Genomic DNA, 27,310 nt, shown 5'->3' on the forward strand with positions numbered 1-27,310 from the left:
ATGCTTTCCACGGCTTTGGTGACATATCTATATCTGATGGTCGATACTTTCAATGATTCTGAGACATAATTGAGGTTCAATGGCGTTAATATGCCGAACTATCACACCCTTTAGCTCTTGTATTGTGCTTGGGTTATTGGTGCACGCTTTTTATTTTAAATATCCCCAAAGAAAGAAGTAAAACGGTGCCAAATCACATGATCATAGACGCCAATTAACACTGACACGACGCGACGTGAGATAACGGCCATTGAATTTCTCGCGCAAAAGTATCATTGTTTCGTTGGCTGTGTGGCAAGTGGCACCGTTCTGTTGAACCATATAATGTCTAGGTGGATATCCTCAATTTATGGTCACAAGAAGTCCATTATCATCTCAAGATAGCGAACACCATTCACGGTAACTGCTTGGCCAGCCACATTTTCGAAGAAGTATAGTCCGATGACGCCGCCTGCCCATAAACCGCACCAAAAAGTCACTCTTTGTGGTTGCATCGGCTTGTAATTCTGCTTGTTAACGAATCTACTGAGATGGAAGTGTGCCTCGTCGCTGAAGATGAATTTCTTTGTAAAGTCACCACTAACTTATCTGTCTGTTCAACGAACCATTCGGCGTATTGACGACGCTTGAAATGGTCAGTAGGCTTCAGCTTTTGAGTCAATTGAACCTCTAAGCGTTATTAAAATTTTTATTCAAAATTTACATCAAACCACCGCGAACAACACCGCAGAACGAACTTTGCGAGCACGCACAGTTGTTTTCATATTTCTTACAGATCAGGTTTGCTGAACTTTATACACAATTATACCGATTGTGGACACATTTCGCCGATTATGTTTACAAAAAAATCACAAAGTGGATGAAATGCATTTAGAATTGGACGTCTATTTTTGTAAAAGGTTTAAACAAACTTCACGCGCTGCTCAATTGTGTATCTTTTAAAGGTTCTGTTTATTAAACCTGAAACAATGAAATGTCAAATTAAGTTGGGCAAAAACCCTGACGTTAAGGTATGAATCACAATTAACATCGTGCATTATGGTTGGCCCACCCGTTTAATTGTTTATTTGTTACACTTAAACGCGTAAACCATACAACCGATTGTACTGAAATTTGATATGGACATTGTTAGTGTCCCTGGTTGAGAGATATAGACACCCTTATTTCGAAAATCCCTCCGGGCCACACCCCACTGGTCTCTAAAGTAGCATATAATCCCATATTGGTATCTAAAGTTGAGGAATATTAATGGAAATATCCTGTGAATGTAATCAAAAAACACACACACACACACACAGACACATTTTCATACTCGGGACTATTGTCCTTTATTAAGCAATCTTAAACTTGAAACCGTAAATATATACTATACTGGAGTTTAAACGGCCTTAAGTAGACAATTTTTACCGAAGTAGGATTCTTAGTCCTAAGTACTTAAATATCTATTGTTTTCATAGAAAAAACGAGGCAAACTCAACTATAGCACAGGGAATATATTAGTCCGAAAGTAGATCATAAGCCTGGAAATAAGTGTTTAAAAAAAATGAAAATATGTTGCTGAGACCTATGTATATTGTCTCAACCTCTGATCGTCTAACCATGAACATTGAAATAATATGCACCTAACCGTATACTTAATTACGATTGAAAAATATCATAGGAGATTATCATATTACATCATAAGTGTTTTGACTAATTAGTCTACGGACTTTGGTTTTTAAAGTTTCGTGCAAAGTCGTGTGCGTTTTGTTATGCTAGTATTTGATATATTATTTATTCTGATTACAATCTAATTCAACCAATCATTCGTACATAAAAGTAAACAAAATATTGTGACTCGTATTTGTTCATTTTTTCAACATAAAAAAAAACAATACAGTGTATAGAAGAATAAAATCATGTCTAGGAGATAGATTTTTGAAGCGTATTCCTAAAATAAAAAAAAATAAAGCAACTTGGCGAAAACTTATAATACCAGTCAGTATTATAAAACGATTATTCTTACCCGTAGCACAAACTCAATATCCAAGTTTGCAACAAACTTGAACTAAGCTTTCTATAAATCTTAACAACCACCGAGAAGTTACCAGAGTTTTGTTTTCATAAGACATTGTCTCCACTATAAACTTGGAAAACAAGTAGAATTGATAATCTTAGTGATTAAACAGTGCGAACAAACTGTTAAACTAAACAATCGCAATGTAATGTTTACACATATCAGTATTAAAAAAGAAGGAGAATTTATCCTTTGAAAACAGCTTTGATTTCGAATATCCAATTCGATTTTGTTGAGATAGCTGCTAAAGAGCATTTAAGAGAAATGTTACATTTTTTCAAAGGAAAAAAACGGTTCGTTTGATCCGTTTTGTTAAACTAATAATAAATACTAAGATAATGTGTCTCCTTTCATATTTTAATATTTATATGACATTTAAAAACTAATAAACTGTTTAGAAATTTTTATTAAAATTTACAATATTCGTTTTTTGTAAGGTAGACAGTCAACACATAATGTAACGAAGAAAGTAATAAAATGTTAAATCTAACACCTTTAAAAACAGTTAGAGTTCCATAATGATAAGTTTAAAACAAAAACAATTAGGAACGTAATTTTTAGTTTCAAAGACTGAGTCTTTACCTAGTCTCTAACGTCAGTTTTTATTTAAATAATACGAAATTTTAGATTAAAATAGTTACAAGACTCTATTAGAAAAACAGTAAGAATTATTAATTATTTTCAAAAAGGTCATGGCGAGAAATGTTTAAAATTTCGTCAGAATACATTTAATGGATTTTGAGTAATATATTCCCAAACTTTAGCATTATAGGTTGTGGAAACCCTAGAAAACGGCAGCAGGTAATTTTAATGACTTACTTTATTTTAAATACCAGAACTGTATTAGGGACTTTCTGGGTCTTCTTTTCCGTTATAAAAGTCTTCAAAGTTCTTTGAAACAAAGGCAGTGATGGCCTTTTTCGCCTTACAAAGCCACGCCTCATGCAGAAATATTGAGGCTAATCATATATTTTGTCCAGATATCCAGTCCCAAAGCTTCCAATATCTATCTGTAGACCTATGTTTTACCCGTGCAATCTTTTCTCCCAAGCTTTGTGACGACTGAAAATGATATGACAAGTTTGATATAGTTTGCAATTTCACGATATCCAGTCATTTTTGTCGCATTTCCAATGGACAACTCACAAGACATTTAATCAATTCAGGGATGTAAGTTCAAAGAAGTGCTAAAATATGGTTTTCTTAAGTTTTCAAAATCTGAGATTAAGAAACCTAAAACAATAAACATATTAAGAAAACAAAGATAACAGTTTCAGGTTCGGAGCATCTTTAATGTTTTATAATGACATTAGTAATCAGTAACAATTGATTACGACTATAGGTACTACATAAAATTAATTATTACAATTTTAATATTTAATATGTTTAATTGTTTTTAATAAAAAACTGAAATAACACATCTATAACTCTGTAACAAAGTATTATTTATAGTATACTGTGTTGTGCACTATTATATACTTTAAAACATGTCCTGTAACTATAAAAATGAGATTCAGGTAGGGACTATCAGGGATAAGCTTGACGTCGAGGATTGAGCAGAAACAATGTTGTAACTGAAACAACATGTATTTAGCTCTATGTTTCATCGTCTGTTTGATTACTGCTGAGCTGAAAAGTTCTGCTGCATGAAGCGAAGCAACAGTGTTTGTTTGTTGCTGGATTTACAAACCTCATTGTCACTTACTATTGTTAGTTTATTCCCTATGACATAGGGAAACCAGGTTTGCTAGAAAATGACAAACACAACTATCCTTGTATTGCAACTTCTAGATTGCTACGTCATATACCGCAATGTGAAAGAATAACTCGCTCAGACTGCACTATGTGATGCCCTGGACAAATTAAAAGCACTGTGTAGATAGGAGAAGAGAAGTTATACGGTTTATAGAGACATAGATTTAGGTTATAGAGTTTGTATAGCATGGAACTGCAAAACTCACTGAAGCTGTCTTTATCTGTCACACAGCACCGCTCGGCAGCGAATTTAACACTTGGGAGTGTAAAAGGAAGAGAGTAGAACTTGTAAAAACCCACAAAACTACTACAATATAAAGGCACCATGCACCTCGTAAAAAGACATTCATTTCATAATTATAAGAAGGGGTGCGAGAAAACACAGTGTGCATGACAAACACTCGAGGGCAATTCTCGTGACTCTCAACCCCAACTTAGCTATGTTATATATGTTCTATTGCTCCGATAAATCAGAGACAAAGATGAGTATGCAGCCAGCTATTGTAGTTAAACAGTTTATATATATAAAGCTAAACAAGAAAATATTTATCTGCGCGTAAATTAAATTTTTATGTTATAACGGAGTAATGTTACAAATATTATACAGATTTTTTGGAAACAATAATTACACACTTCCGAAAAACAGGAAATTTATTTTATACTGATACTACGTATATGTTGAAACTAACAGAAACACATCTAAACCCGACATGATATATCAGTGATCATGTTCTGTCATCAGGCGGAAACTGTTCGACAAGTAAAGTTGAGTTTGAGCCAAGTTTCAGCAGGAACACATCTACACTCAACATCTGCCACTGAACATGTTGTAGCATCCGTCGGAAACTGTTCGACAAGTAAAGTTGAGTTGGAAGTAAAGTTTCAGCTGGAACATTTATACTCAACATCCACCATAATACTGGACATGTTCTAGCATCAGTCGACAATTCCTAACAGACGTAAAATTGCAGTACACATCTACAAATGAGTTTTGAAATTTTACTGTCAACTATTAGAAAATTTGTGATCCAATGAGAAAAAAAATTGTTCGTTTTATTTACTGTACGTACTATTGTAAGTACGTGGTACTATTGTACTACAGTAATATTTTATGTACTATTGCAGTCAATATTGTAATACACTTGTAATATTGTAAGTAATTACTGTATGTGCATGGCCTTCATTAAAATATTCTGATGGCCACAGTTTCCCATCAACACCCCATCCCCAACACTAATGTCAGTTGTACGTGTAAGAGCAATAACCTTTACAAATCATGTACACTGTTAGCGAGTATGGAGTTGAAGGGATCAGGTAGATTATAAAAGGCCAGTAATGCAAAGCTAAAACTGTTCGAGCCTACGTAGAACGTTATAGGTGACCTATATTCTAATACAGATGTAAACGCCTGAACATGCATAGTAGTTCTCTTATTTTTTATATTTCAGATATAAGGGAATTTCTGCAAGGTTCATTACTTTATAGTTCGTATTTAGAGTTGTTATGTAAAAAGATTCATTAGAATGTTCCTACATACATTCGATACAATTTTACGATAAAATTACTATATATAGGCGAGGAAATTAGAATTACTCGTTGTTATATTATCTTGTAGAAATAAAAGTAATACGACTTTATCATAAATGTTTGTTCTACTGATTCAGACACATTATTAACAAAAAATAGATAAATTGACTCATTTACCTGTATATATCTTCATGAAATATAATATCAGGTGAAGGTCTATATACTATAGGTCTATGATTTAGATATATATTAATCAGTATACCACAATAAAATGTTTATAAAATAAAATTGTATATTTATGTTGTTATCTGAGATTGTTATCTGACGTATGAACCAAACTATCCAGAGCTTTGAAAATGAGTTTATTTTAAGGATTATTCTTACGTTTCATGTTTTCTTCATAAAGGCAAAGCTTTGCTACGACCAAGTATTTTCATTTCAAATGCTTATTTCCATTATTAGTGACGCAATAAGTAGTTCAGTTGAGGGAGTGAATCTAAGAAAATACCTAACACCAGAAGTAGATTTTTATAGCAGACGCTTTTTTTACAAAAAAAAAACCTTTTCAGAACTACGGTATTTGTATATTTTTGTATAGGTTTTTTGGCAACAGTGCAAATGATACCATGGAACGAAACATACCTTGGACAGGAAGTAAATTACAATGCAATGACCGGAAGTAATCACTTATAACTAAAGTTGACTTTTCAGACTAACCTTTTATATTGCCATACTCGGCACAACAATGCAAACGGTGCTACAGCACCTTACAGAAATAATTGATGAAGTATACGCTGTTTGACCGATGAAGAGTTTTCAGTTCAATGTATGCATACATTTTCTTGATCGTGGCAACATGGTAAACTATACTATATCGTATGGAATATGGTTAGTACCAGAAATGTTTCTTCGCACGCTGTAACTGAAACAAGGACCAGTGGCTTTCTTGTTTCTTTTATACCTCTTAATAATTAACTTTCAAATAAACATGTCTATTCCGATTTAATGTGATGTGGGGCTCCATCATTACTATCATATATAGGTCTATATAAATGTAATACGCTGTATGATTTTAAAATTGGCTATTTATTTTTTCGTAAATATATTATTCCTACTTACTAAATTTACTTGTAAGAGTGTAGATTTACTTGAAAATATAGTAGCTTTTCTCTAATAATAATAATAATCATCTATTAGCGTATTTTGTTATTAATGATTACTTATGAGTACATATTGTAGCTCCACTAAATCCAACATAGGGTTTGTTGTAGTAGTTTTATTTAATATTTTCATAGGGTTTTCATAAAAAATGTAAAAGGCGTTTGGATCCGTATTGATTGTAATATTAAAATCGTATATTCCCGATAACGCTACGATAAAAATAAGGCAGTAAAATTGTTACATGCAAAAACAGTAATAAGCATCAGAGAGTAAAATTACAAAGGAGCTTTCAGCATCCGGTCACATAAGATCTATGTGAATGTATTTACTTTATAATTTGTGAAGGTTGTGCCAATTACGTAGTTCCCTAGCATAGATCTTGAGAAAGGACATAATTTCATCAAAGAAGAATCTGGGAACGTAACTTCGTTTTTCTTTATTTTATTTTACTGGAATTAGAAAAAAGTAAAATGCATTTTGAGGATTGCCGTCAAACCTTGTACATCGGCTGTCTACTACAGTTACAGAGATGTTAGGGAAGACACTAGTGCCAAGAATAACTCTGGTTAAAAATAGCCCAACAGATGCAAGAACTGCATTTCAATGGCTAGCGATAGCGATAACTATAATTAGCTCCGGCGCAATAGAGGAATGTTCTAGATTCGAGAATTTCCTAACAGGCCACCTGATCTCAGAGAAAGATAGTTCACGCCTGGCAGACATCGACGAACACTTTAGATACAATTGATTGAATATTTAATTCAAGTCATTACCAAGATAATAATATACTAATCACCCAACGTGATTCTGTTTCGAACGTTAATAATTTCGCTGAACGCAATGCGAACTTACGCTGTCCTAAAGATAAATCAAGGAATTCTTTACAGAGTTGATACAATTTTGTGTAAAAAAATAAGTACACCAAGAATTTAATAGTACTAGCAAACGTAGGATCCTCCTGACACATCGCATTCCCTTCCGTCCGTGTTTGAAATAAAGTACAACAGACCATCTAAGGAAAGCTATAAAAGCCAACTGAGGTCGAAAGACAGACCTATGGGAGCGATAAAACCAACTGCTTCCGGTCCTGAGCTATTTCTATTGAAAAGGATACATACCAATGGGAATTCCTGCTTTTACCAATAGAACAGCCAAAAATATTTTTAGTAAGAATCGGGCTCTGAATTCGAGCAACTTGCGCAACAAAACTTTCTTCCCTCACGAAGTCCTACGTGTACCTTTATACTACATATTCGCTTATATACTTCCTGGGCCTGAATCCCTTCAACCACACCATACAGAAGTTTTCTTCAATGAGGAAAACCCAAGCCGAGGTTCATCTATGGGAGGATGTATTTTAATTTTCTTATTAATATAACTATATATCTACTGCACAACTGTACAACTTTCTAGCTATAAAACATATAGTTAGAACTTTCACTATTGCTCTATACTGAGCCAAACCTTTCTGTGCGGTAGGTTTTGTTTCATTAACAATTTCTAATTAGAAACTCATTTATACTGCCTGTTCTGAATATTGTTACTGAATATTACTTGAAATAATCTCAAAAATACGTGTCGCTCGGACAGGTCTTAATTCAGAAAACTAGATTTTGAAATATCTCGTGTGTGGGTTACAGATCTTGTTTGTGATTTCCAGCACTTGTGTAATAGAATATTACATTAATATACGTTTGTCCCCAGGTAGTTAACAAAACTAAGTTGAATTGATTATTATACAATGCATTTAATATATAGTAGTTATAAAGTTTGTTATATAGCACATAGGTCTTCAATTATAAAAATGGGTTTGGGTGTCTATAAATGAGAGGAAAATACAGAAAACAACTATATGTGAATGTTAGCTAAGTTGAATAAAATATAGTAAAAGTAAAATAGTTAATCAAGCAATACGCAGCTGACTGCATTTAAGATCAATAGCCAATGAGGTGTGAGTTTTAAGTTGAAAAAGATTTATTTTTGATATTATTTCAACGGAATATTTCATTATTTAATCCTAGTAGTAATCTTGATGTTGCAGTAAAATTCAGACGTTGACCATTGTGACCATTGTGTTTCTCAATTCGTACATGAATCTGAGCGATAATCTGTAACACACATTAAACAATAGTTGTAAATTGCGTATTAAAAAGTGGTACAATAATGTATAATCCGGATAGCAAACACTGTTTTTGGCGAATCTTATAAAACAAAACACACACTTTGTTCTTAAATTGAAACTTTACCAGGATAACTCGCATAAATAAAAATACAGTGCCTAACGATACTTACTTGTGCCGTAGCATTCATTGTGCGCATAGATTCCACAGCAGTTACCGAAATCTCTCTCTTTTCCGTTTGAATCCATTCCCTTCACAGGCGTATAATCTGTGGTACACGAGACGTCACATTTGCCGGTACGCGGTGGATCTTGTGGAGTATCGCCTGCCAGGGTGTAGCCTGTGTCATAATGGATTTTAATATTTGTAAATATGGAAAAATATTTGATAAAAACACAATTGTATGATCTAAACTATTATTTCCTGCATCAAATCTCTTGAAGAAAATCTCCTGTCCCCATATACTAATGTCGTTGACAAAGAATTAATGTTGTTTTGAGCAAAGAACGTGTAGTTTGGTTGAAAAAACATTTTCGTAATTTAAATCTTCTCTCTCTGTGTTAAAAAGTGATGGATACAACATTGGCTGATAAGGGTGGAGCATACTAATCCACAAAGGTTTCCTCTTAACTATCTCTTATCCCATAAAAATATTTGGTCCACTTCTGGTATAATTTTACCTATGGCAGATTTATACCTCTGGTGAAGGATTAGTTAATCACTCCATGATACTGACCTACTTAGAGTTTATAAAGTAAAACCCACTTCCTGGTGGGCTAAAAACTAAAAACTTGAAATCTGGCGAAATTTGACCTTAGTCCGTGTAACGACTAGAACATACCTGAAAGATCTCTTCATTTAAATTAGTCTAAAATCTTCACAATGGCTGACCGGTGCAGTCTTTTTTCCCTTTATCCCTAGCTGTGTACCGGGTAAACCAAAATCATAACTCAAATCCAATGGTAAAACCGTTTTCCTACTAAAAAGGTCTAGTCACTTTTTGTCTCCAATCTCCAATGGTGAAGCAGCAAATCGACCTCCAAGTAAAAACTTGGATTACATCAACAAACAAGTAAACACAACGTTATATTAACTCTTTGGCAAACCCTATTTCCCAATTCAACTTGTAGAATAAATCCTCTAATCCAGAACTTCTTTAACATTGATGAGGTGAGGGATCTGGGTGTCATCACTGCTCCTTCCTCATCTCCTTTCCCTCATCTCGAACACATTTCGTCAAAAGCTTCTTCCCTTCCTGGTTTTGTCCTCCGCTCTACTAAAGAACTCAGATCTCCCCATACCCTTGTTATTCTTTATAAAACCATTGTTCGTCCTTTGATGGAGTACTGCTGTCTTGTTTGGTCACCCCATCAAGCCTTTTACATTGAAATGCTCAACAGAGTGCAAGTCTACTTCATCAGAACTCTGGGAACAAGGCTTGGGTATCAGTACATGGAGACCCCAATCCACACCGTGGAGGAACTGTTCGGCATCCAACCACTCTTTTTGCGGCGGGCTTATCAAGACCTCAACTTTCTGCGAGGGCTGGTCAACGGCGATATAGACTGTCCTGACCTGCTGGGAGCTGTGACTTTCACTGTGCCGAGAGGGACTTGCTCGAAGTCAGTTTTTAGTAGGCGTTTCCAGCCAACTAATTATACTCAAAACCACGGCATATCCAGACTCCTGAGAACTGGCGTAGCGGCTTCTTCCTCCGTCAATTTCTTCGGGAAATCTTCTTTCCGGACGGATGCTATTGGTTTCCTGAGAGACTGGAGGTGATGCGTGGTGCATGAGCTACGTAGTATCTGTTTTACAATTAGTAAATTAGTACCTATCTGTTAAAATACCTTGATATTGTTTGTTTGTTTTTGTTTTGTTTAATTATATACTTATTATCTGTTGTTGGTTTCATTCGGATCTACTAGTAATATTTGTAAAATTGGTGTTGTACCGTTGAAATAAATAAATAAACACTCACCCCAGGGTGCTAGAAGTGCAGCCCCCAGATACTGATATATACCTATTCCTTTGAAAAAATTTTCAATGGCCGCTATATTTGAATGTTAAAAGATATTGAAAAAAAGTAAAAGAATAAAAGTCGTTTGTAATTACGTAGTAAATATAGAAATACAGGGGGTAACAAAAATTGGGTTGGGTATGCATTTTCAGATTCTATGTGTGATTCTAAGCTAAACATTAAGAATAACTTTTTCCAATATCCAATTCGTTTACAGCTATGCGCCATTTCGTTTTTTTATTAAAATGGTTTTATCTTTTTTGTTATCTTTACGATTGTTACAAAACTGGGTAAACGGGTCCATGTCAGAAGGTATTATATCAGAAAAATATTTTAAATTGGTTTAAATATTTTCAAAATCGTGGCCGTTAACTTTATGTCTTATGAAATATAAACCGCTATTTTAATAAAAATGTTATATGACACAAAAAGTTTAAAAATAACCTTTTATTTCAAAAATATGTTATTTGTATAAATCGGTTCAGAAATTATTATTTTATGGAAGGTTTCTTACTATACCTGCAAACTAAATGGCTCATATTTGACAGTATAAGTACAAGTTCTTATTTAAATCAGCTGTTACTGTAATTAAAATGAAACATTGAAACTGACTGTCAGATGTTTAACATCAAATAAACAGTTATGTTTCATAACACTACCTATTGCAAACTGATCTTACAAACGTGTTAATTTGGTTATGTTTACATTTATTATATGTTGAAGATTCAATAGTCAGTTTCACTGTTGTATTTTTATTGCAGTATCAGCTTATTAAAAAAACAGCCGGTTCATATTATCAAATTATGGGCTATTTAGTTACTATGTGTAATGAAAAACCTTCCATAAAATATTTTTTTCTTAACCGATTTTTAGAAATGAATTCTTAGAAAGGACAAGTTGGTGACACGTAAAGTATCCTGCTACGATAACTAACTAACAGCCTTCACTCTAGTGATGTTATGTTATAGGTACTCGATTCTTAAAATGTCTAAAGATACGCTATCTAGTTTTTTTTAATGATCATCAATTTAAAATAACAAACCTCTTTTAAGACAGCTGTAATAACTTATGATCAAAACGCGTTAATTTTTTTAATAATTTTGAAAATATTTTTCGAAACCGGTATATAACAATGTTATTTAAAATTTAAGGGCTATATTTCTGTGTTATAGCTATTAATATGTACAATATTTATTTCCACTTACCGAGCATTGCCAACAGAAGTACTAGCACGATATGTATCTTCATCCTGGAAATGTTGCAGTGAAATAATTGAGGCGCGTACAGAGGACAATAATAAGCGTCAGTGATTTTATAGAACCAGGTGGAGATATGTATCTCAGGTGGTGTACATCTGTGTACAGAACAGTATAATTAACACGTTTGTTGAAGAACAATCTTCCTCATAATCCGCTGTGATAGTTGTCAGTTTATTAACCTAAATATAGCCTCTGATGGCATACCAATTTGAAAATCTAAATTTGATCCAAGAAAATATTGCCAAAATATGTGGTAAATCTTTCTCTAATTTAAATTATTATAAGTTTAATTTATCATTTTGAAAATTTCCCTAGAGGAACGAAAAGTTTTATTCATTACATCATTAGGGTGCCTATGGTTTCACTTGATGTACTCGACACTAAAGAAATATCTATACAAACGTAATATATGGCAATAGTAGCCATTTAATAGACCATTTTTAATAAATGCAGCTCTACCAACGCTATCTCTATATGTATAGTACTGGAGAAAGAGCAAGATTGAAATCTTGATATCCAATGAGGACTTAGCTTTCCCGGTGTAGAGTATTTCCTAAAATAAGTCATAATTTAGTGTAGCTGGTAAGCTACACCTGGTTTGCCTATAGGTATATAGGCAAAATCATCTATTACTTCATCAGAACATAGTGTGTTGGTTATGTCTGATTCAATACAAAGAACTGCGAAACAAACAGATCAAATGTAGATAATGTAAACATTTGACAACTGTCTTTTCAAACAACTAATCTTAAACCTTGGAGGTTGTCTTAGTGAGAAATGGTCGAATATATTAAAACAGCAATTATTATAGTTTCCTCTTGGAGTCACGGGTGCAAATGGGCACACGATCGCTTCAACAACACGATCGCTTCAACAACACGACTCTTTGCAGTCTGGCGGTTTGCTCGTTTCAAAAGCCGCGTTAATTAACAAAACGCTGAATATTTTGAACCATTGGGTCAAAAATAAAGATTAAGATAACAAAGTCATAAGAACCTTTATTCGTATAAATTGTATGCACAAAACCATTCATTAAACTTGTAAATAACCAGCATTTATAAAAATTTGGTTTAATCAGATCACAAGTTTTCGAGTAACAATTTTCTAAAATCTAAAAGCCATTATTTTCAGCTATTAAAATATTTACAATTAGAGGTATTCCTTAATCATCACAAAACCTCAAGCCAAGGATCCTTATTTTGCGTACCTGTCTAATAGTAGTTGATTCGAGTCCATGGTTCTTCTTGAATTTTTGCTACAACATGAGAAGACGTTGTATTTATATTGTTTCATAACATGGACAACTGGTTAGTTGTTTTACAGGATGGGTGTGGAGGGAAAGAAAATTAACGATACAATGTGGCTACAGTTTGTATTTAATTTGCAGGAAAATTATTGTATTTTTATTCTGTATAAATGGTTGTTTTTGGTTAACATCATCTTTGACGTCATATGAAAGATACATTTTACAAACAAAGTTAAAACAGTTTTTGGTTGGCTACAGATTAAATATCATAAAAATACCTTAGATTTGATGTAATGCATTGTAATGTGGTATATATCGAGGACATAAATGTGAATATTCTTGACAGTAAACCAACTGTGAATGTTTAAATTAACTAAATTTACTTAATAATAATGGTTTCATGTCATTAATAGACACTCTTACTAGAATTACTGTTAGGTCTAAAACTTGTATATATCACATTTTTATTAGAAGTAAAAACATAAATTCCTTTAAAAGTGCAGTTTTTGATCATGGCATTACAGACCATTGAATTTTGGGACTTGTTCACAACAATGTATACAACCAATTAAACCACTTAATGTAAATACTTTAACTAACAAGTCAAATAATGATAATTTTCAAGTTAATTATAATTCAGTTAAAGAGAAATTGAAAGTTGTTAATTGGGACATTATCTACAATGATAATAATGTAAATAGTTGTTACTGTAAATGTAATGATATTATGTATACGCTTGTAGCTTAAAGTTGCAAAAAGGTAAACAGTGAAAATAAATTACAGGAATCCAAATGATTGAACCCACAGATGACTCTTGATATTTTACATGGTATTAATAGGTGTAAGAATCTTTAAAATTTAATTAGTAAAATTAGTAAACAAAGATTATATAACACAGCATTTAAAAATTATTTCATTACATTTTGTAACGATTTAAATCAGAAGATTGGTTTGGTAAAAAACCAATATTATTCTAAATTACTATTAGACAGTAACAAAGACGTATCTTGGAAGTGGCAAATAATAAATAGGTTGACCGGTAAAGTCCCAGACATAAGTATTGACAGTATTGAATTGGCAGAAGGTACTATTCAGATCCATGCGTTATCGCGAAGGAGGTAAATTACTACCTTATCTCGGTACAGTCCGACCGCCCTAGTACAGTCCCGACTACCAACCTACTTCCAATACGCACTTCCCAACAATCCTTTTTTTATTGCGCCAACTACAGAGGTCGAAATGAAATGATTGGTGAGACGTGTAAAAATAAAAGATCTAATGAATATTACAATATTTCTGTAAACTATAAACATTTATTGTTGATGATGTAGTGCCAAGCCAGTTTGGTTTTGCAAAGGGTAAATAAACCGAAGACACTTGTTACAGAAAACACAATAGCCTTAACTCTAATAGTAAAACGTTAGGACTCTATATAATTTAATCTAGTTGATCATGAAATTCTCCAGTAAGCTGGAGGAGGTAGGTATTAGAGGAACTGAGCTATGTTAGTTTGGAAATGTTTTGGTAGGCAGACAGCAAAGAGTAAAATTTTAAAGTAATTATAGCTCTCCAAATGTAGTTGAATGTGGTGTCACTTAATGATCTCTGCAGCTTTCTTGCTAATACCCTTAAGTGATTTATTAGAACTTAGTTTTCATGGAAAAGTAAGTGCTTTTGCCCACAAAATAACGTTATTGCATTCAAATAAAAATTTTATTGTACTTGGAGGTGTAATCAATCACTATCTCTTGCTGATAAGACAAGGTGCTCCCAAAACAAAATTCAAGTAAATGTAAATTGTAATTTGTATGTAAAATTTTTAAATTTTGATCTTCATGGTTTTGAAATACCGCTTTCTGTCACCTAATATTTTGTTTTATTTTTCTAAACAATACATGGTTGTCAGCCTTTAGAAAGAGTAAACTATTTTAAATATCAGGGCATTATTTTGGAAGAAAATGAGTTTTGAACAACATATTAAAAAGTATAATATATTAGACCTTTTTACTTTTTGACATTTTTGTAATATTTGTAATCTGCTACCTCCCTCTATTTTGCCTTGATAAACTCTAGATTGAAATATGGTATAAGATTTTGAACAAGAATACGCACAAGATATGAGACAAATAGACTGACGACTGAAACGATTCTTCTTCTCCAGACGATATGACAGGAGTTTGTTTGCTGATGTAGAAAAGTTGAGCAATGTGTAGCACTTCCGGTGTGATGATTTTACAAGACGCTTTGTAGGATCGGACCTCTATATTGACAGCTGGAATATAAGCTAGCATAACATTGTGTGCTACTCAGGGACTACCTTAGGGTCTCTGATGTAACAAAGGGGTGTTGTAAGGCTTTGGTATGGTTTAACGGTATGGTTAAAAGAGTATGGTTTTCAGAAGTGTTTGGAATGAGAGCACACTCAATGTGGCGAATCTTACACACTTTCTCCTTTTCTCTCATTGGAAAAAATGATCAGATCGGAGGAAAGATTCACGAAAAAATATTGTGTAATATATTGACCAATATTTGTTGGCCAACCTGTTGGGAATATAGTTGAAGCTAAAATGTTAAATGTTTTGAGCTCAAAGAGGGAAAATGTATTATGTTTCAAAATGAAACGTGAACTCTTTGGAGGCGTCTCAATAGACATGACTCCCCTCAATTAGATGAAATCATTGCTATTATAGACAATCAGGAATAATTATGAAGTGATTGTCATCTACAAGTTATGGAAATAGGGGTTACTGATTTGATTATATTGATAACGAGTGACATCCACACTTAAGTATGGATTGTAGATGGTGGTGTCTGTATAATACGATACAAGGTATAGAAATACATGCAATGTGCAAACATACTAGTATGTACTTTGGAGTCTTACTTCCATATTTTAATCTGAAATTTAAAAATAATTTGTCACTCTCTTTTTCTCGGTGAAAATTCATATGATTACATTTTTTTGCATACTTTATAAGGTTACTTGTTTTACATACATTCGAAGGATAGATCAGATTTATATATTAATATTTTAATATAGAGAAAATACATCAATATTTACGTTTCTCACTTTTATGAACAATACTTGTCTGATGTTTAGACGCGGGTCGGGATGAAGAATAAAGTACAGGTACTTCCATGAATGTATCAGTTATGCGTATAAAAGTTAAATATTTTAATACCTTATGAAACTAAACACACGACTGCTAGACAAACCATTTACAAAACTATGGACTTTTATTTTATCATAATAATCATATTTATAAACAATAAATTCCAAACTTCCGACTTTTTTTACAGAAACATTATAATTTAATCGCTTCTTTTACCAAGAGACGAAACAAAACTTATATTGTTCACTGAATAAAAGTAAGTATTTTGCCTTTGGATTAAAAGAATATAAACAAGTAAGTTGAAATAACATTCTTGCTACTTAACTTGTCCAAAATTGATAGATCATGGTTACAACGCAGCACCATACAGGGTTGTTCGGTCAAGGTGTTCCAATACCTATTGGTGTAGAATACGTTCTACACATAAAAAGTAGCACAAAAATCATATGAAGGTATGTCCTAAAAAAAGTTTTAGGACCCAGAAAACTAAAGGTAGTTCTCCGTCTAACTGTCTGTATGTGCTTTTTATGAAAAAAAAAAAATCTTTTGAGCCAATTTGGTAGTCCTTTTTGAAAATAAAATATTCAAAACCCTTTATCCGTTTCGAAATGGCGGACGTTAGTCAGTTATGAGTTATTTTCATGGAATAATTTAGACGTCCGCTATTTGGAAATAGGTAGTAGGATTTTCTTAATATTTTATTTTCAAAAAATTCAAAGTAACTTATTAATAGTTAAGGAGAGAAAATAATTTTATATTTAGTCTACATTGATAAAATATGCTAGGTGTACTCTGTAGTACAACTAGATTTGTTAATTTCGATTTAGCTTAAACATCCTTACCGAATCTTAAAACGGTACTTACAAATATGTCAACATTAAAGAAATTTAAGACCACAGGAAAATGTTTGAACTAGAGAATGGGTTTTTGTATAACATTTGTCTGTGTGTTGGTGTAGTTAGACTTCCCCAACTGTAAGAGAATTAATAAGTAAGCAGCCATCTATATTTATTGGTCGTTACGTAGCCTTAGTCTGTAAATGATTTAGCACGTTTAATCAACTAAAGTCGTTATATCTCTCTCTATCATTATCTACGGAGTAATTTATGTTTAACCTTCTTCACCTTCACCTTCTGTTTGTGTAAAGAGGAAGAGCGATTAGAATGAGCGTGATAAAACGAGTGTCAGAGAGTAATTCTTTGTTGGTACTAACGTGGGTGCTTTTTCTTATAAACAAAACGCTAAGCGTGTTGCTAAGAACGGCAAATTCGGTTAATTATTTTTGTTAAATACTCGTTGCAATCCGTGGAACGTTTATATGAAGAGTAAGATTGGAAAAGTTTCTCGGAATGTTTTAGAATTCAGAAAAACGGTAATATTCATGAATCACAACCCAAACGTACCTGACAACAATCAACTGTGACGCTTTCGGCCAAAGTTTTGAAGAGACTTGAACATTTCATTACATTTAAATTTTAGAATAGTGCTTGATCAGTAATGTAATGGAGACAGTAAATGCAAAGTTGACATCTAAATATTACTCCAGATTGCATCAGGGACGAATTTAGAATAACTTGTACCGTAAATTAGTTAATTAAATTTCATACAATGTAAATTTCGCAACCTAATCAGCCAGTATAATATAATATTATTTTACATCCAATGTTCCGGAACTAAATTATTGGGCGGAGTAACTACCTAATTGGCACGCGTATGAATTTTTTCTTCTAACCCTTTGTAGCAGCCCAACTACGTAACCGATCAGACCTCGCGCGCTTTGTCCGTAAGTAAAATTTATCTTTTCGTACCGTATTATTAAATTAGCCCTTTGATGCCAAACGTATAAAATGAATGTAACGTAAAGTAAAGATGTGAATAGTAAAGTAACTTACCCTTGAAGATCTTTTATTTGCTTGATTGAGATAGATAAAGGTTATGGCGTCGTCCTTATGGCGACGAGCACGTTGTTATAAATAGTAATTCGTATCATTAAATGGCTAATACCGTCGCGAATTTGTTTTAGGCGAGTTTACGTAGCTGATGTATCTCACGTGTTGTTTGAATAGATGGCTACCACTTCCCAACTTCTACTCCTCTTCTAGAAATAACCGTTCTTAGACTACAGCTTCAATGTCTCGTGCCAAGACGCCGACACCCGGGTTGTGAGTCTACCTATTGCGAAGGGAAGTGAAATATTATTGTTTTGTAAAGTAAAACGTCGTACGCATAATTCAATAGAACATTGGATATTTTAGGCCCACCTAGAAGATATACTTTTTAGTTATTATATTCTAATTGGCAGCAACGTGGCATTACATAACTTTTCCTTTACCATCTAAAAGTGGTGCTTTTAAGTTTTCGTAATTAAACTGAACTTATAAGTAAACTTTGTATTTCTAGTATTTATTACTACCACCTCAGAAGTCACCACCCCCATGTGTTATCGTCATACGGTACACATAAATTCTATTGCGCGACTCTGCTATTGATGTGCCTACTCTGCCATCAACTGGGTGAAACTGAGTGAAAACGCCACAATGCCTGCCATTAAAATAGAATATTTGTCTAAAGATGAGTTGGTATTTGAACTGATATCTAGAGGTATTAAATTAAATAGTGACAGTACAGTAAATGAACTCAGAAAGTCCTTAAGACAGTGTTTGAGAAACAATATTTTACCTACTCCTAGTAGCCTATTAAAAATAGACCACAATCAGGAAGTAAAACTTCTCAGTGAAAACGTGATATTATTAGAACATGGGTGCAGTGAATTGAACAGTGCTAGTTCACCTTTAGAAATCACCAAATTCCAAGAAAAGTGTAAACATTTAATAAACCGTTTATTTTTAGACAACCAGCTAGAACTAAGTTCTATACATAGTGAAACTTTATCAGCTTTAAAGTGTAGGCTAGTAAATGTTGAACAACAATTAGCTAAAAACTTGCTACCTACAGTGAACCTAGAACAGCTTAAAGTGTTAGAAGCCAATTTAAATGAATCATTAGAACAAGATGAGGCTATGGAACAAGCAGTGAAAGAACAAATAGGCCCTATGTCTGTACAACCACCAACAATATCACAGCCTACTGCCAGTACCCCCACTTTGCCTATAATGCCTATTTATAATGCAAACAATGATTGTATTAGTCAACCTATGTCTGGTTTAAATATGTTTAATAAGTTAAACAACCCTGTAGAATGTTATTTACAAAATTTTACAGTAACAAATGGCTTAGTAGTACCTGAGCTAATAAACTTTTTGAAAACTTTGTTAAAACTAAAATGTGAAACTAGCCTATCAGAAAATGAAATTTTAGCATTGTTACCATGTTATGCAAAAGGTCCACTTTTAGCCAAAATAATACAGTGTAAGTCTATCATGCCCAATGTCAACTATCTACACAGGGAATTAATTAGTGCTTTTATCCCTGTAGGCCTAATTGAAAGACTTAGACTAGATTTAGTTTATAGGCCACAAAGGATTGATGAGCCACTGTATGAATACATCTATGACATCAAAGAGCTCAGTCAAGTTTTATTGTGTAACATAAGTGAACAGGACTTGGTAACTTGTATAAAAAGAGGTATTAAGCCTACAGATAGAAATAAGTTAATTTTTGAAAACAATCCCATTTGTTTTACAGATTTGGAAAATGTGTGTATAGCTAGTAACAATATAACCTTTAATGATAACTTAAGGGACAATTTAAGTAAGACATATGTTAACAACATGTATCCACCACATGTTGAACTTAGAAAAAGTAGGCCTACTGTCAAAAACCCAAAGTTATGTTTCAATTGTAATAGGCCTGGTCACTTAGCAAAAAATTGTTTTAGGAATCCAAAAAACTAGTCGATAGGGGAGTGGTATTACACACAAAACCTAAAAATATCCCTCCCCGGTTTCATAAGTTTAAGAATAATAATTTTATAAATAGTAATACAGTAAGAAAATAAAAACACTATTTTATGAGAGTCTATGGTAAGGTAATTAAAAATTGGAGTAAATTAAACTATAGAAAACCTAATTTAAGACTAAATGTTAGACAGTGTAACAATATGCCTTTAATTGAAGCTATAGTGGGTAAAAATGTAAAAACAAACTGCTTATTAGATACTGGTGCTACAAGAGATATAATTAGTAAAGAATTTTATGATAGCCTATTGTTGAATAAAAATGTTTCTAAATTAATGAAGTCAGATGATAGAATGTTTGCTGCAAATAACACTGAAATAAAATGTTTTGGTTACTGTTATGCTAAGATAAAAATTTCTAAATTTTGTTGGAAAGTAAAATTTATTGTATTGGATAATTTAAAATGGGACATTGTATTGGGAAACCCATTTATATCTAATAGCAAATTAATTTTAGATCTTGATGGAGATTCATGTTATTTTAAATTCAATTGTAATGAGAAAATAACTATTGTCAGACAACAGCCTTTTGAACATGAAGTAAACAGCATTGATGTAAAAATAGGGTGCACTAGAGCTGAGGCTGAGATACAAAACCTTATAGGGGATTTTCCAAATGTTTTTAATCCAAAATTAGGAGAGGCTCTAGATTTGGAAGTGAGATTAGTTCTAAATGACCCCACATCTGTAAATATTAGGCCTTATTTTATGAGCCCTCCTACTGTAAATAAGATGAAAACAATAATACAGGATTGGTTGGACCAAGGAATAATTGAACCCAGTACTTCAGCCTACTCCAGTCCAGCCTTTTTAACCAAAAAGGACAGACTTGTAGTCAATTATACCGAATTAAATAAAAAGTTACAGAAAATTGATTTTCCCATTGGTGATTTAAATAATTATTATCAACATCTTAGTGGAGCCAAATATTTTTCAATAATAGATTTAAGAAAAAGTTTTTTGCAATGTCCATTATCACCTGATAGTCAAGATCTTACCTCATTTAGCACTATATTTGGTAAATATAAATTTAAACGAGTACCCTTTGGTTTACATGTTGGTAGTGCTGTATTGTCCGCCTATCTGGACAAAGACCTAGACAATATAAAATTTAAATATGTGATATATTTTTGTGATGATATCTTAGTGTACAGTAAAGACCTTGATTCGCATTTAGTACATGTCAGAGAGATTGTAAATAGACTAAGCAAACATGGCTTAACGGCAAACCTAGAGAAAGCAAAGTTTTGTTTTGAGGAAATCTCCTTTTTGGGGAACTTAATAAAAAATAATACAGTAACTATAGATCCCGAGCGAACAAGGAGTATAAGAGAATTTATGCCGCCTAAGAACGCCAAACAAATTTCACAGTTTTTAGGTATGACCAATTTCTTTTCAAAATTTATAAATAATTATGCCGAATTATGTAATCCTTTAAATCGTTTAAGAAGGAAAAACGCTAAATTTGTTTGGACAAGTGAATGTCAAGATTCGTTTTTAAAGTTAAAAGAAGCTATAATGAATCCTCCTGTACTCCCGTTAGACGATTTTTCAAAGCAATTTATAGTAATGACAGATGCTAGTGGAATAGCCGCAGGTGGTTGTTTGTTACAGGAAAACGACCAAAATGAATTAATGCCAATAGCCTATTACTCTAGGAAATTTACTGATGCCGAATTAAAATGTACGGTTTATGAAAAAGAAGCTTTGAGTGCACTAATTTGCATAGAAAAATGGCATGAATTTTTAGAAGTAAGAACCTTTAAATTAATAACTGATAACTAAGCTTTATCCTATGTCCTCAATCACAAAAGGAAGGTAGGAAGACTTGCCCGGTGGATCGAGAGGATTTTGAATTTGCCAATTGAGGTGGAATTTAAAAGTTCCACCGATAATGCGCTGGCAGACGCCCTTTCACGTATGTTTGAGGGGGAGTCGACGGGAACAGCTGATCCGAGCCCCAGTGACTGCCGGAACGGTCCTGACCAGGATAAAAATAGATTATCGATTTCCTTCTGCCATTCAAACACCTCCCGAAGGCGAACATGTAAACGAACATCTAATGTAAAGCCTAAAATGCAGATAAATAATAAGTGCAATAACAAGGATAATTTGTGGTTGTTAATTAATGATTTGCCATTAGCGTTTAAAGATTTAGAAAAATATCAACTTCAAGATAAAGAAATTCAGCGAATCATTCAATCTGTAAAAAGCAATAGTAACAATTTATGTCATTTTATAAAAAACAATTTACTGATATACAAAAGGAATGTAAAAAGTAAGAGTAAGATATTTTTGCCTGTACAGTTAGTTGATTTAGTATATGAATTCTTCCACAGTTCTTTAATAGGAGGTCATTTAGGCATTGCTAGAACGCAAAGAATAATTAATCAGTATTTTTATAGACCTGATTTAGACGAAATTATAAAGGCAAAAGTGAAAGCATGTAATGTTTGTAAAATGAGTAAAGTGTGCCCGTACCAGTAAGATTAAACGCCGGGGCGGCAAATCACGAATTTGACGTTACCAACGTATTCTGCTCACCCTCCTGAACAAAAAATATATATAGTACTATGGGGTGCAAATGACAAATAACATGATTTTAGGGGGTATATTGATAAGTGGTAAAGTTTCTAATGTTTTAATGTTCAGTTTGTGTGCTGTGTCTGGATAATCTGTTTACTTGAATATTATCTGCGGCCGGGACTGATAGCAGCCTGATAGCATACCTGTTATCTGAGTTGTCCTGGGCATAGGTCAGTTCTACACAAGATATCGTGTTCAGTAGGTCGGATTGAGTCAGTGCGTTTAGAATGATGAATCAACCATCCACTAGTTCAACCAACCCTAGTGAATTGTGTGTGTCGGAGTGTTTGGTAGGGCACGTAAAGAGCTTACGTTTTAACCGAAACGAAATTATCTCTTTCTTAATTGAACATGGTATTTTTTTAAATGAGTGTATTTGTTCGTCGTGCGGTCGAGTGGTGTTTTTAAACCGGGAGACTTTGTTGTTTCGTTGTGATAGACAAATTAGGAAAAGTAGTAAAAAAAAAGTTTTAAATGTTGCAATTTTAAAAAATCTGCTCCGGCAGGTTCATTTTTCGAAAGAACGCGACTAGATTTAGAGACCTATTTTGGTTTGGTGACCACGTTGCTTCACCTCAAGCCTCCGAGACAACGATACATTTCCTTGGAGTTTGGCGTTTCTTCAAATTGTGTGGTGGACTGGTATTCTTTCTGCCGCGAAGTGTACTTTCATCACATTTCAACGACGTCGAAGAAAATTGGCGGACCTTTGACAGTCGTTGAAATTGACGAGGCAAAATTTGGAAAGAGAAAGTACAATCGCGGCAGAAATATTCAGGGACAGTGGGTTTTTGGGGGAATAGAAAGGCAGAGCAGAGAGTCCTTCCTTGTTCCTGTAGATCAACGCGATAGGGACACTCTGCTCGACATAATTCAACAATGGGTTCTGCCAGGTACCACAATTGTTAGCGACTGTTGGCGGGCCTACAATTGTCTCGGTGACGAGGGATTTAGGCACTTAACGGTCAATCACTCAATAAACTTTGTCGACCCTAACACCGGCGCCCACACGAACACAATTAAGAGACACTGGAGGGAAGTCAGGGCCAACATCCCTCGGTATGGTGTCCGGACTGACCATTTTGTTGGGTACCTGGCAGAATTCCTTTTTAAGGCAAAGTACCCCCACCCACATACCAGGCTCCACCACTTTTTTGTTGCTGCTGCTCAGCTATATCCGCCAACACACTAATGGTAAGTGTTCTCTGTTAATATCCATCTATATATTTGAGTTTTTCATGATTTATTTAGTTTTTTAACTTTACATAATTGCCTTTGCATTACATTTCAATTTATATTTTTGATCAGCCCCTCTAGAATTGTATATTTTACTGATAGGTACTATCTCGAGGGATGTTTTTCTTTTATTGAATTGGCCGGAGGCACCGTAATTAATTTTTTTCTCGAAATTAAGAAAAACATTATTAATTTTTATCAAAATTCTGCTCATTTCTGTATTATTTCTCATTTACGTTTGCAAAGATGGCGGCGAAACCGATGACGTCATCACGAGGTTCAATCATTGGCCACAAAAGGTCACGTGACGCTAGACGTGGATGTAGAACATGGAGATATTACTGGAAAGTTATTTAATTTTTTATTGTCTAGAACTTCGTTATTTCTCATTTCCACCCCATCAAACCTTATACTTTTTTTTATATAGGACGATTCCAATAAGTTAAGAACGCAAAAGTCGTATTTTTCCGCCCCGGCCGTTAATATGATAATTACCATTTTAGGTCCCTTAGTGAGAACTAGAAACAGCAATGTATATTTACTTGTAGTTGTAGATGCCGCCAGTAAATTTCTATGGCTAATCCCTTTGAGGGAATGTAAGAGTGCTGAAATATGTAATAAATTAGACCGCATAATTTTTAACAACTTTTCTGTACCTAAAATAATAGTGTCAGACAATGCCGCATATTTTACATCACTGTATTTTAAGAAGTTCTTATTTAAGAATTTTATTGAACACCGTAGACTAGCGCCTTACAGGGCTAATGGAAATCAATCAGAAAGGCATATTAGAAACATATCTAAATTATTATTACGTAGTTTCTATCACAACTGTCATAGTAATTGGGATAATGACCTAGGCTATATACAATTAAGTTTAAAAACCGCCCATAATGAAAGCACAGGTTTTGCTGCCTTTGATTTAATGTTTAATCATTCCTGTAATAATGCTTTATCTAATTTATGGAAGCTAAATGATCTAATTGGTGAGAATTTGTCCAAGGAAACTGTTGTAAACAATTTAAAGAGAGCTGTGGTGAATGTAAAAAGGAGTATAGCACATAACAGTAATAGACAAAAGTACTCAGAGCAAAATGTAAAACATCCCTTTAAGTTGCATTCCTTAGTATGGATTAGAACCCACTATTTAAGCAATAAGGTAGAAAAGTTTTGTGCAAAATTAGCACCAAAATATGTAGGAATTTAAAGAATTTTATATTTTTTAAGCCCTGTAACTTGTATTGTACAACACACTGAAAATGTTTTGAATGTAAAAAAGGTTCATATTGTAGATTTAAAATTAAATTAAGACCTGTTCTGTATAAAAAAAAAAAAATTTTTTTGTAGCATCCCTAGCTTAAGGAACCACTTGCTGCCAAATTTAAAAGATAAGATAAAATCCAGGAAGTTAACTGTTTGGTGAATTCTTAACGAATGTGTCAATGGAAATAAAATATAGAAAAAGAATTTGTAAATAGACTTAGTATAAAGAAATGAGACAAAGTTGATCCTGACTGTTTGTAATGAGGGAATCAAATATGAAAAATTGTCTGTGTTTTGTATGTATGCCGAAATGTTGAATTTTGAATTTTGTAGATATATTTGAAGTGTTAAAATTCATGTAGATGTAAGATGTATAGGATGTTGTATGTAAATATATATAAAGAGTGATGCAGTATTAATAAGAAATGTGAGACTTAGCTTCTCGTGAGGGGACGTTTCATTCCAAAGTATTCGATCCATATTGGTAACTTGTCCGCAAGTCTCAGGGTATTTAATGGCACAACACTATACACAAAACACTGGTATGAATGAAAAAAAGAAGTATGAATGTGGCGCCTATATAACAAAACACTACACTACACTTGTTTACGATTTAATCGCCTTAAATGCCCTTATTCTTGCAACGACCCGCAAATTCTAAAACGCTGCAACGTGCACTGCATGAAAATAGTTTGCCTAAATTGATTTTCTATTTTTGGTCCCTAAGCGAGCAGTCATAGAACTGCATTGGCATGCGATCTAGCGGATTTCATAGGAAACTTTTGAAACCCCGCGCTATCGTATTGTTATGGTTGAATTTGAATTTATGTAATGAATAAAAGGTTGAATTAAGTTTGTTATTTAGAATATGTTTAAAGTAAAGCGACTAACTAGGTTGCGAAATCAAAACAGGGGGGATATTCTGTACCGTAAATTAGTTAATTAAATTTCATACAATGTAAATTTCGCAACCTAATCAGCCAGTATAATATAATATTATTTTACATCCAATGTTCCGGAACTAAATTATTGGGCGGAGTAACTACCTAATTGGCACGCGTATGAATTTTTTCTTCTAACCCTTTGTAGCAGCCCAACTACGTAACCGATCAGACCTCGCGCGCTTTGTCCGTAAGTAAAATTTATCTTTTCGTACCGTATTATTAAATTAGCCCTTTGATGCCAAACGTATAAAATGAATGTAACGTAAAGTAAAGATGTGAATAGTAAAGTAACTTACCCTTGAAGATCTTTTATTTGCTTGATTGAGATAGATAAAGGTTATGGCGTCGTCCTTATGGCGACGAGCACGTTGTTATAAATAGTAATTCGTATCATTAAATGGCTAATACCGTCGCGAATTTGTTTTAGGCGAGTTTTACGTAGCTGATGTATCTCACGTGTTGTTTGAATAGATGGCTACCACTTCCCAACTTCTACTCCTCTTCTAGAAATAACCGTTCTTAGACTACAGCTTCAATGTCTCGTGCCAAGACGCCGACACCCGGGTTGTGAGTCTACCTATTGCGAAGGGAAGTGAAATATTATTGTTTTGTAAAGTAAAACGTCGTACGCATAATTCAATAGAACATTGGATATTTTAGGCCCACCTGGAAGATATACTTTTTAGTTATTATATTCTAATTGGAAGCAACGTGGCATTACATAACTTTTCCTTTACCATCTAAAAGTGGTGCTTTTAAGTTTTCGTAATTAAACTGAACTTATAAGTAAACTTTGTATTTCTAGTATTTATTACTACCACCTCAGAAGTCACCACCCCCATGTGTTATCGTCATACGGTACAAACTAATGCACTGGAAATACTTTTTTAAACATCGTTATAAACACCTTAATGAAAAAAGCTGTGAATATTTTCACTTAAGGTACTCGAAACTGGTTGGATTCTATGACGTTGTGATATAGCATATACACAGTGTCTTAACGAGAAATAGAAGAATGCACACTAAATCGTCTCAACGAGCTATTATACCCCAGACTACAGTCTTAACACAACACTTATTAATTATGAAGTAATAATTTATAAACGTT

General features: G+C 33.5%; 1 protein-coding gene across 1 annotated transcript; it reads left to right on the forward strand.

Moving 5' to 3' along the window:
* The first annotated feature begins 16,865 nt into the window (after nucleotides 1–16,865).
* On the forward strand, nucleotides 16,866–23,994 carry LOC124364881. The gene is made up of 2 exons (XM_046820717.1): nucleotides 16,866–16,878; nucleotides 23,266–23,994. Exons 1-2 carry the CDS (start codon nucleotides 16,866–16,868, stop codon nucleotides 23,949–23,951), a joined length of 699 nt encoding a protein of 232 aa, XP_046676673.1. The 3' UTR covers nucleotides 23,952–23,994.
* The last annotated feature ends 3,316 nt before the right edge of the window (nucleotides 23,995–27,310 follow it).

The sequence above is a fragment of the Homalodisca vitripennis genome, chromosome 1, assembly GCF_021130785.1.
Source record: "Homalodisca vitripennis isolate AUS2020 chromosome 1, UT_GWSS_2.1, whole genome shotgun sequence".
NCBI lineage: Eukaryota > Metazoa > Arthropoda > Insecta > Hemiptera > Cicadellidae > Homalodisca > Homalodisca vitripennis.